Below are 12,233 nucleotides of genomic sequence, written 5' to 3'. Positions count from 1 at the left end.
GGCCTGTATAGATTGTGCACTCTCTTGGTAGAGGGAATGAAATGAGGTGTTATAGTGATCTAGAGTTTCCTGCTAGACCTAACATGCCTCTCCCTTGGTGTATTAGAGTAGCATTAGTTTCAGGGAAGAGAAATGATCCTGATATGCTGTCTGCTTGATTTTCCTTTAAGGAACGTCTGCAGACAACAGCCAATCAACCATAACTAGATCAGAAGCAGGAGATTTTGTTCTTGTAAGCAGAAATTAACACTTCATTCCCCTTTGTCGGCAGAAATTCAACACTGCAGCCCTTGAAGGCTCTCCCAGGCAATAAAATAGAAAATTTAATTATGTTATAACAGCGCCGCACCAAAACACAATTACCTCATTTTCTGGAAAAAAATGCGATCCTTTGCCTCCAGGCAGAGAGGTTCACTGGTGGACATGTTGGGCCTCTCAGCATTTATAATTATTAAATCATAAGCTACTGTCTCACAGCAGAACAGAGAAGGTGTTATTGTGCAGGATGAACATTTGAACATCCTCATTGTAATACAATGACGACACGTTTAGTCCTTTTCTGGGATGAGTAAGTACATTGTTAACAAGTCTCATTTGGAGAATGAAGAAAAACAAAATTAACTTCAAGATTGAAGGGCACACACAAAGTCACATGACACAAAAATACAACTGGTTTCTAATTTCTTCATTTTATGTATTATCTTTGGTTTTAATAAAATTATCTTTCATAGATTAATGAATACGAATATAACGGTTTGCTGGGGCCCTTATGTGATCCAAACGAGATTATAATATTTCATTGTGATGCTATTGCTGTAATGTGCAACATGATGTCCTGTCTGTTTATTAATATCTTTGAAATATAAATGTGGTTTCACTTGATGTGACACAAGTTACTCAGAAACACTTTGTCATGTTTTGGAAATTAAGTTTAAAATGTAAATGAAACATTTTTGCTCAATTTTTCAAAGTTAATGCAATTTATAAAACTTCAGCATAGCCAAAATATTGCCCTGTTCCTTGACATGTTTTTGCAATATATTTGTAAACGTGTGTGTGTGTGTGTGTGTGTGTGTGTGTGTGTGTGAATTAACCAACTGATCAAGAGACTGCCACCTGTTAGGTCGGCCAAGGAGGAGGACAAATACACATCAGACAGTCTTCAAAGGACATTGAATAGAAAAGACGCTTGTTTGTGGAGAGATACAGCGGCTTCACTTTGGTCTGCTTCGATTCCTTTATCTAGACAAAAAATGTAAATTTCATATATGCAATCAAGCACAAAACAAGACAGCAACACTAACAAGGCATCATGAAAAGAAATCTAAAATGAGAACAAATTAAAGTGAAACCATTACCATATGCTCCCTCTCACAATTAAAAATGTCTTTCAGACTGTCCTTCACTGACCTATAAGTGTGTCTTTTGATATCTTTCACAGATGCGCTAACCATGCAGCAATATCCCATGTCAAGTGGCACATGACAAGGTTTGAAGTATTCACCAAAATACAATCATGAGTGGCATATGTATCACCCAATAGCGTGGGCAGTACTTGGCTACAATACCCAATGAAAGATGAGTTCCTCGTCGCGGCCTGCGGTTTGCCTCGGTGTGTGCGTGTCCGCCTCGGCCTGCCCTGCTGGACGCTGGCTGGGAAAGATAGAGGCGGAGAGGGACTGGTGTAGGAGTGAAGAAGCTGTGATACAGATACCACCTCAAGGGAATGTACAAGTTTAGGACCGAAATCAACCACAAGACGCCGAGTCTTCGTGCCTAGAGACTCAACATATTACCCGGTTTCTCATGGAAGCAGATGGATTTGTGAGGAGGCGTCGGATGACAGCGGAGACAACAGGCGGTGATCCCGGGGTTGCTGGTGCCTCAGCCGGGGCAGAAGTTCGATGGCTGGGGGGCAGATTCTGGGGAGTTTCGGAAAGTATCGTGGGAAGCCTGACACCCCGGATCGGAGGCGAGACAGAGCTACAGACTGTTGATTTTATCCGTAGTGCACAAGATGCAGAAACAGAGGACTCTGAACCAGACTATGAGGGCTTGCCACAGGGAGCTTCCACTAGCACCCACATGTTGGCTGGAGCGGTGGCCGGGATCATGGAGCACTGCCTCATGTTCCCCATCGACTGTGTCAAGGTAGCATAGCTCAGAGGCTAACCAGCTGACCCACAACTTTTTTTAATGAACGTACAATGCTTTCACACCCCTCTCTCTGTTGTGCTATGTGGATATCATTCGTGTAGCCAACGTGTTGTGTGATTTGGTAGCATAGCTTATTAGCTAAACACGCTGCAGAGCTGACGGCTGTGAGGACAAGGTCAGTCGGCTCAGTTAGCGTCTCACATCCTTACTAGCTAACTTGTTAGCATGCTATTATAAGTTATGCACGACTAACGTTAGCTAAGTGGCTAGTTATGACAACCGTTAGGTTAAGCCCATTTGGACACGTTGCATAAAACTGCTAAACATCAAAACAATCTGCAGTCAAACCCTCAACTGATGTTACATAACTAACTTCCGTGCAGGAAAATTGAAAGGGACAATTTAAGTAACGGGAGAAGCTAATAAGGGGAACTGCAACAACAGTTAAAAAGTTCAGGGATACCAAAGCTATGCTGCCTGTCTACTAAAACATGGACTGGTTCAATGTTGTTGTTTCTGGTAACCTACACCCTGTCTACCACTATTACTACTAGACATAGCAATTAATCACACTGCAGTTTTAAGCCAATTTGGCACTTTCAGTCCAGAGTGCAGCATCTATTTGCCACTTTCCCAGCACAAAGTGTGGTGGTTTTACTGAGCAGCAGTCCCACTGCCTCACACACCATAACCAATTGTTTGCAAAGGTCTTTTGATCACATGAGTCATGCAACTTCACTGGACCAGTTCTTCATCATGTGGTCTTTGTTATGTATGAATTAGTTCTATTCTGTTTTTACTGTCAACACAGTAAGGAGGCATAACCTGTTGACCCAAGAGGTCAGCTAGCTGTAGCCATGCACTAGTGATCTTTGTGTGACAGGCAGAGGACCAGAGAAACAGAGCAAGTCACAATGAGGTTAGTAAAGTCAGCTGTCCATGTCAGGCTGAAAAACTATTCATAAGCCAATGCTTCATCCATGTCTCTTCCACCTGTAGTCCGCCTCTGTTGCAGCCATGAAGCAGGATAAGACCAGTGTTTACAGGCCCTTCTTGTGTCCTGCTACACTGCTAATAGAGCTCAGCATCTTGCCAAGCAAGCAAGCCACATTAGATTTGGGGCATTATGACTCAGCAAAATGAAGTCGACTAACCATAAACGGTCAGTCAGTTTTCAGAAAAATAAACATTGGAGGACTTTGAGAAATATTTTAGATGGTTCATACACATTTCTTTCTTTTTGCGTACGGTAAATGGCTTTTCCTCTTAAAGGTCTCCACCTATACCAAAATAAAGGCTTTTCCTCCTGTACGATAAGCTTCTCACTTAAGAGATTGTTGTGTAATTATAGTTTAGAATAGACTGTCATTCCCCCGTAATGTATCCTAAATCCCAGTAATTGGTTGTGGATTTAAAAAAGTGTGTTGCATTTGTAGGTCTGTCAGAGTGTACACTGCACTGCACATATGAATGGAATTTCCAGTATTGACAGAGACCATAAAGTCCTCTGTGTTTTCACCAAAGAAGTGGTGAAAATAGTGTTTACATTGAGCACAAAGGTCATTGCTCTCTAGATATCCAAACACATACTAAAGATAAACACAGCAGACCTATGGCTGGGAAGGCCTCCATGCATGTGTATGTATTGGACAGACATGAATGAATGAGGAGTAGAGTATTGACATTACAGCCTCGCCTCACTCTCATGCAAAGACAGTGAATGAATGTGCTATGAGTCTGTGTGGCAGATATGGAGTAACTAGCAGCTGGCTAGCTCTCTTCGTGCCCTGCATTCCACAGCTGCAGTATAGAGTGATATGAGGACGTGTGTGCTTTTCCTGTGCACTACATGCATACACACAGTGGGGTGTAAGTTTGTCCATTCAACTGGAAGTTTGTTATTCAGAGATTATGTCACTGCTGGTTCCCTAGAGACAGACACACGTACCCAGACCATCCCAACACAACCCTCTTTAAATACCAAAAAGCAGGTGACTGAAACACTGATCCCTTGCACTTGTCCTGTAAATAATGTTTATATAATGTATTGTTTATCTTAGTGTGCGTGTGTGTGTTAGGAAGAAGAGAGAAAGGTATGTTTCAGGGTCAGTGGGAAAAGAGGCTTACAGGAAGTCAGCTTATGTCCCCTTGTGACCTTGGAGCTTGCAACTCCAAACTTCCTTCCATTCAGTTATGCATATACACCAACACTCACACGCACGCGCACAATGTCGAACACCTCATTTCCCTCATTTGACTCCTTATTCACACTGCAGTCTATTCAGGATTGTTGTGCTGTTCTTTGCTATAATAGGCAGACATATTGTAAGACTTAAATTATACATTACATTCTATTTTTATATGAAATTCAGGTCAAACTCACTGAACATATTATGAAACTTAATACCTAGCTCTGGTGGGTGGGAAGGCAGCACACTGCTGACTTTGAACTTTGTTGAATTCTACCTTTTCCTCTTCTCCAGACACGAATGCAGAGCCTCCAGCCCGACCCCGCAGCACGCTACAGAAACGTAATGGATGCTCTTCGCCGAATTGTAGCCACAGAGGGAGTCTGGCGGCCAATGAGAGGGCTCAATGTGACAGCAGTTGGGGCGGGACCTGCCCATGCCCTCTATTTTGCCAGCTATGAGAAACTAAAAAAGACTCTAAGTGATGTCATTCACCCAGGGGCTAACAGTCATTTGGCTAATGGTATCACAAAACATACATATACACACATAAACATGTATGGCTGATATGTAGGACTTGATCAACTCCAAGCCTAATACCAAGCACCCTCAGTGTGATCTCTGGGAAGCTGCTGACTCGGCCTAATCCGTATACAGAGCAGACGTGGCCTGACCAGTCACGAAAACCCCTGGCAGGCCATCAAATCCTAGATAGAGCCTTTTCATAGCTACAGTTGTACACTGTAAGGAAGTGCCAGATCTGTTGCTAGCTTTTAGGAAAGTTAAACAATTTGTTCAGTAAAGTTACCAAAATAGAAAGATTAATTTGGTTACCTTGCTCTCAATGTCAACTTTTTCCTTATTCCTTGTTCTCCCTACTCTCTCTCTTCCTTCTTTTCCAGTTTAGTGGGAGGCTGGGTAAGTCCTCTTTCTCCCATCTCATCTGCTCTCTCCTCTGTTGGTCCTGTCTTTTAAAGCTTATTGGTTTGGTTTCAAACCATCAAACAGAGCAATGAACGGCCTTGTCCACTAGGTGTCTCTCTTTGCTCAGGTTTGGCCTCCTGAATTTAGTCAGGCGTGATCACTAGCTTGTACCTGTGCAAATTGCTGGATATGCAATAGTTCTGCTCTGATAATATATTGATTTGAGCATGACATCTGCAGCTTTTTAGGAATAAGGCAGTGAAGGCTATGACCAGACGGGGTTCTTGCTGTTGCATTTCCATTCTTTGCCACTTCACTGCAGTTTCTTTTGTTTTCATTCATGATTATATCAATGTGTAGTAATTTCTGAGGTGTGTTTATTTCAGGAGCAGCTGGGTGTGTGGCCACACTGCTTCATGATGCAGCCATGAACCCAGCTGAAGGTAAGAGAATTTTACTGTACAACACCATTTGACTTTGACCACAGAATAGGTGTTAAGACATTTTCTCTCTCTCTTTCTCTCTCTCTCTCTCTTTTTCTCTCTCTCTCTCTCTCTCAAAAAAAAAAACAAACAAAGAAAATGAGCTTCCCATACAGAAATTTCAGTGCAGAAACTTGCAGGTGCTACGCCTGGGCCAACCACCTTCACATGTTGGCCTTAACCCTGCAGTCTCACATATTGACTTTCACAGCTGCCTCTAATCCACCTGCCCAAACATGTCAGTAGAAGGACACTGGTCGTAGGCTACATGTGCAGCTGTTGGATGGGCTGCAGCTGTCTTTGCAAATGCTATTAAAATGACACACTACATCTTCCTGTGTGTTTATTGAAACTATATGTACTTTGTGCAGGTAATGGTTCACTAATTTCTTTTTTCTTTTTCCATCTTTTCCACCTTTGTGCTGGCCAACTCTGATCACATTTGGTCTTCTCCTCCATCAATACATTATCCACATGTCCCTAGTTGTGAAGCAGCGCATGCAGATGTATAATTCACCATACCGTGGCGTGTTGGACTGTGTACGCGCTATATGGCAGAAAGAGGGCCCTGCTGCGTTCTACCGCAGCTACACCACCCAGCTCACCATGAACGTGCCCTTCCAGGCGCTCCACTTCATGACCTACGAGTACCTTCAGGAGCTGCTCAACCCCCACAGACAGTACAATCCTTCATCCCACATGTTGTCTGGAGCTTTGGCTGGAGCCATCGCAGCTGCAGCCACCACACCTCTAGACGTCTGCAAGACCCTGCTCAACACCCAGGAGTCTCTAGCCCTCAGCTCCCTGCCTTCTGGCCAAGGCCAAGGAGCCCACAGACACATCTCAGGCCTGGCCCATGCCTTCCGGACAGTTTACAGGCTGGGCGGCCTCCAGGGCTTCTTCAAGGGAGTCCAGGCAAGGGTCATCTACCAGATGCCCTCCACAGCCATCAGCTGGTCAGTGTATGAGTTCTTCAAATATGGACTCACCAAGCACCAGCATGACAAAAGGAGAGCGCAGCACATGGAGGCTGAGATGTAGATATCTCCTCAGTTTAATCCCCTCTCATACTGCTCTGCTCTCCATGTGAGGAGAAGATGAAGTTAATACGCACATAGAATCTGACTAAAATTCACCTCAGTTGTCCCATCCCTTTCAGACATAGCGGATAAGAAAGACATCTTCAAAGACAGCTGGATTAGTTATATTTCTGCTACACTTTTTCAAGACTAGGTATGGTTTGAGTTACGTCGTTTCTCTCTTCTGTGAGAAAGAATTTAAACAGCACGATAGAACTAGTTAATCTGGAGATGTTTTAAAACCATTCTAGTGGCCACTACATTTGTCCAAGCTTAGGATAAATGTGAAGAATACGTAATTTTTCACTTGGAAAGGTAGTCAGCAGAGGGCAGTAGTGTTTCTTTTTTAATTCTCATAATTTTGCTGTCTTAGGACCAGATTTTTTTTTTCACCCATTCAAACTTTGAGCTTGCAAATAAAGATTATAATTCCAAAGCCCTCTCTAGATTTATGAACAGACCTTTAAATATATATAAATATAGCGCTCTCATAACAGACAGTTCTCAGAGTAATCCTAGACAAGACAAGTTTGTTTTGATGTCTAGTTTGGCCTACACACAGGCATTCAGTTCTTTAGCAAAAATATCTTATTGCTTTGATACAAGTCAAAAGTATTTCAGCCGTTTAGAATCAAAAGAAAAGCGACTTTAGAACATTTTGTCAGTCATCTTAACGCAATCATTTCCGGATATGGCCCTGTACCCAGATACCCTTTGTGGAAATTCAGTGGAATCCTGCCAACATGGTAACTGTAATTGTCAAGAGCAAAAAGTAAGACCAGCTTTTAAAGCCTGATTAAGTGAACTGTGTTAAAAAGCCATTGATCAGATTTGGGGTTCCATTTTTGATTTGCTATTGGCAGTTAAAGGAATTACTGTAATTAATCAAATATTTTTTCAAAGGTCAGTGTTTAAGATTGTTCCCTGTGATGTAACTGACAAAAATACCGTTTTCAGTCGCTCTAAAGTATCTGAAGTGTGTGTTTAATTTATTTTCAATTACATTGACTCCTTGAATTGTATTTTATTTCCAGCAAATGTATAACTTGAAACTTTACCTTTTTGTTTTCCCCATTTCCCCATGTGTTTAATCAACCCTTGGAACATACAAATACTCACCATTAATGCCTTGTGTACCTGTTTGGCAGAGCAGACCACGGCAGCATTAGTATGGCCATTTCTGTGCATTAACTGTAGCTATGAGCCTGTCTTCAGCCTGTGAACTACTGAGTTTCAATATCTGTGCTCAACAGCAAAGGTTATGTACATTGCACTGTGCCCAAAAGAATTTAACTCGAAAGAAGTTCAGTATCCCATAAAATATGTATCTGCACCCCCATGGAGTATACATAAATGAAAGCTGTCATTCTTATCGATTGATGTCTGATTGTTTCTGACACTGAATTGCACTCGTTGAATAAAGACTGAGCAGCGGGGCACTACTCACTGCTCATAAATGATGGGAGCCCTCCTTTGATTTCTTAAAAACGTACCTATTTTAAATGTAGGATGACTTAATAAAATATTCTTGCATATTGTCATTTTAATCTGGGTGTGTATAAAAGATTTTAAGTCTTTGTTTTCTTGGTGAATAGAAACCAAAGAAAGGGATGGATGAAAAGGCGGTTGTGCCCTAAGCCACATGTGTATCACCAGAAACACATGGTGAGTTTGTGTGTGTGTTTTCAGGTATTTATTTTTAGTTTGAGGCAGGTACAGTTGTTTAGTCTTGAGCACAGGTGCAGATTTCAACTTTGACCTTCAAGACTGAAAACACAATTTGAACTTGTGGACACATAGTCTGTGTAAAAACAGCAAGCAGAGAGAAGCTTTGGAATTCAACAAACGCATGATATACTAAACTTTAATAACCATGGAAAGCTATATCAGCCATTGGTTTGGAACTGACAGGTAGAAGGAGTGTTTGAATTATAGCAGATAACAAGCGAGCACAAATGAAGAATGATGTTGATCATGTCACTTGGTAAGCTACTACCCTCCATCATTGGTCACTGTACTGAGCCCACAGCACCATATTTTAATAGTGGCAGAAAGAAAAACTCTAACTGTAATTCTTTCATTAGACCCGTGACTGTTGGTCATATTTTGCCTACTGGTGTATGTCAATCAGTTTGAAAATGTTATCTTTAGAATATAATGCAGCGTGAATATAATGAAATCTTGAACTGCCAGTTTTGCAGCAAACACCTGAGGCTTATCTTATTATCTTGTGACAAAACAAGTGTGTCAAATGGTTTATTCACCATTTAGATCTGCATATAGATTGAAATTACTATGTCTGTACATTGTATTCACCAAATGTGGCATGGCAACTGCATCAGACAGAGTGTGTGAAGCATTTAATGTCTTCCTAAGGGTTGGAGTACTGTCAGTCTTTTATCATGTCATTTGACATCCTAACATCTTTGCTCTTTCTGGGACAAACATGAAGCAGACCCTACGCAAACACAAAAATCCTTTGGTTAGAATCTGTGAACACATCATACATATCGTGGTGAAGAGTGACAGCTCCCCCACCCCAGCCTCGACATATACACACCTAGAATCAGACACACACACACTGACATCCATGTGAGACACCTGTTCAAACAGGGAGTGTTAATTGACCGTCTCTGTTGCTCTCTCTCTTTCACTCTCTTCCACTATCTTTGCATGCATGTATACAGTATACATGGCCTCTCATAGTTAATGCAATTAGAATAGTGCATTTGTGTCTGCGTGTATGTGTGTTTATATTGGTGTGTGCTCCTCTCTCACCTTGTCCACTGTGTCACAATGTATCTACAAATGAAGCTCATGAGAGACTTACTGACAGGCATTACATGAGTAGGAAAGTTATGAGCTGTAATGGCACATATGTGGAACTACTGTAATTAAAATACAGAGGGACAGCCTAAATCTGTGTGGCAGACTGTGACTGAGCCTGTCTCCTCCAAAGACTCAGCAGTCTGAGAAGAGTAAACTATTTAGTCTGGTCATTTGCTCACTGTTCATGAATGTGTGTGTGCACGCACATCAGTGAACAAAAATAATGTACAGTGAGCATGCATGTATTATGCAACATTACAGTATGTGTGACAACATAATCTCAACTCAAAGGTCCATTCATCAGCCTTGGAGGTGTTGAGTATTTGAGGAGGAGCAAGCTCAGTTGTCATAATTGTATCCAAGTGTGGAGCCCTAATACTGAAGCAGTTCAATTTGGTCAAAGTGATGTCAAGTGGGCTAGAAGCTACTGGACAATGTGTTCAAAATGTTTCATGTACAATTCAGCAGTTTGGTGTGTGTGTGTGTGTGTGTGTGTGTGTGCGCACACATGCGAGTCTGTGTGTCTAGTGTTTCCCTTCCTCTTGGCAGATGATAGAGATGTTGACTTAGGTTGTGTGGATGCCAACACAGTTTCTACTTGGCAGTTGTTACAGGTGCTGCTGTTAGTTCTGTGACATGTCATAGCAGGAAACACACAGATGTAATTAATAACATTAATAATGGCTACTTTCCATGTAAGCGTGCCATTTCCAGAGCACTGACATTGTGCGGGTTGGCTGGGATAAGTCACTGGAACTGACTCATCTAAAATGTTATTAGTAACACTTGTGCTTTTCCTGCTATTACAAGTCAAAGTACAAGTCCTGTATTTTGTTTTAAAGAAGATATATAATTTTCATTTTAGTGTCTACTTGAATAGATTTACATGATTCAATATTAAAAAAAGACGTTATTTTTCTTATATTGTACATCATTGTACTCTATTCAATCTCTGTTTGAAAGGCTTTTTTAGAGCTCAGGGCTCCTTAAGGCCCCCCTCCCCCCTCTAAAACTGACCATTCAGAACACACTTTGCTCAGATTGCCGCCAACTACATGCTCCGCCCACTCTTGCTATATCTCGTAGTTGTAAACACACGAGCATGGCTGTTAACAATGGCGTCGGTTCTGAGTTATCGGTTTGATCCAGAGTCCGATCTTGAACAAGAAGATGATAGACCTAATCCACCTTTGCAAACTGAATGGAGCAGGAAAAGAAGCATACCCACTGTCAGACAGTTGGAAGGAGGCAAATGGTAGAAATTAGGAGAGAAGTGCTGCTAATAACGTTGCACAGTCTGCAATGGACTTCACGTGAGCCCATAACTTGGAATAGTTTTATGAAAAACCTTTTTGATTTTTTGTATCTGTGGATACTTGTGGACCAAAGGAATATAAATAATCGAGGAATGAACAGAGGACAGCTTCAAAGGTAGGGAGACGCCTGCTTTGCCATCTTGCTTCGCATTCTTGCTGGTTTATGATGCTGGTGAGTCAGAATTAATTATGCGTTTGTGTTCATAGTTACTGGAAATTTAATTCCATGGTTAAATTGTGGATAATTTATCCTAACTAAGGATGTTTGGCATGTCAATATTGATAAACGTTTAAACATGTATATCTTTGTGCTTGTTGCTATGCTGCTGTGCACTAAGGCTATCAGGTCGGATCGGCGCCCGTGACTAAGTTAAACATCACAGATCCTCAAATAATAATGCAGACTTACAGGTAGTGAACCTGAGTCTCCCGTTGGGCTATAGAAAATGGGACTGTCCCTTCCTTCAGAAATAACTGAAATTCCAGTGTTGAACCTCCTTGAAGTGCTGGACATAGCTAAAGTAAAATATTTGGAACAGTGGAGGATATAGTGTATGAATTGAGCCACAGAGGTCTTTGCAGTGTCTTTTTGCCATGGCTGCAAAACTAAAAAAAAAAACCCTGGCCTTCATTTTAAATAGTGCTGTGCCCTGCTGTGCTGTGTGCCAAACTTGCAGGGAGTGTCCAGCTTGCAGGTGGGGGGCACTGAGGGACATACTGACATCAATAAGGCAAGGAAATAAGGCCTGGACCCCCAATGAGGCTTTTCTGTCCAGTTTAGTACCATGACCCTGCATGGGGCTGCAGTCTGGAGTCTGTGCTGCAGTTTGTCTACCTTGGTTACTTGTATTTTTCTCACCATTCTGATAGCAGTATACTGTACTAATAATGTGTCAGAGGGTGTAGTAACAGTTTGTTCCAACATGGCCTTTGTACAGACAGGGTTTGTAAGTTATCGACACAGGTTTGGTCACCTGAAGGAATTGTTGCTTTATATATGCTGAATTGACCATAGGAGGTGTAAATAGAGGATGGAGTATACACCCATATGCTTATTTTGAGTTCTCCTGGGGTACATTCTTTTTCTCTATTATCCACACCATTTATTTTTGTATTTCTTTTCATGTCACTATATGAATGTACATTTGTAATGTATATGTGATTACCTTAATGAATAGATGTAGGTCTCCTCCATAATCTAACTATAAACGGAGGAATATCTGTCTGTCTGTCCTTTCATTGTCTCGACAACCGCTC

The 12,233-nt window shown here is 41.7% G+C and overlaps 1 protein-coding gene across 2 annotated transcripts; it reads left to right on the top strand.

The window, feature by feature from the left end:
* Positions 1-1,601: 1,601 nt before the first annotated feature.
* On the top strand, positions 1,602-8,291 carry slc25a28 (solute carrier family 25 member 28). Of its 2 annotated transcripts, XM_056395418.1 has the most exons (4): positions 1,602-2,151; positions 4,641-4,869; positions 5,657-5,713; positions 6,237-8,291. In XM_056395418.1, the coding sequence occupies exons 1-4, from the start codon at positions 1,807-1,809 to the stop codon at positions 6,791-6,793; spliced, it is 1,188 nt and encodes a 395-aa protein (XP_056251393.1). In that variant the 5' UTR covers positions 1,602-1,806; the 3' UTR covers positions 6,794-8,291. The 2 variants fall into 2 exon arrangements, with proteins under 2 accessions (XP_056251393.1, XP_056251394.1); XM_056395419.1 differs by lacking the exon at positions 1,602-2,151 and having other exon boundaries at positions 4,728-5,264.
* Positions 8,292-12,233: the final 3,942 nt, after the last annotated feature.

The sequence above is a fragment of the Seriola aureovittata genome, chromosome 14 (genome assembly GCF_021018895.1).
Source record: "Seriola aureovittata isolate HTS-2021-v1 ecotype China chromosome 14, ASM2101889v1, whole genome shotgun sequence".
Taxonomy (NCBI): domain Eukaryota; kingdom Metazoa; phylum Chordata; class Actinopteri; order Carangiformes; family Carangidae; genus Seriola; species Seriola aureovittata.
Note: the sequence above shows the minus strand (reverse complement) of the source record. Positions and strands in the feature narration are given on the sequence as shown.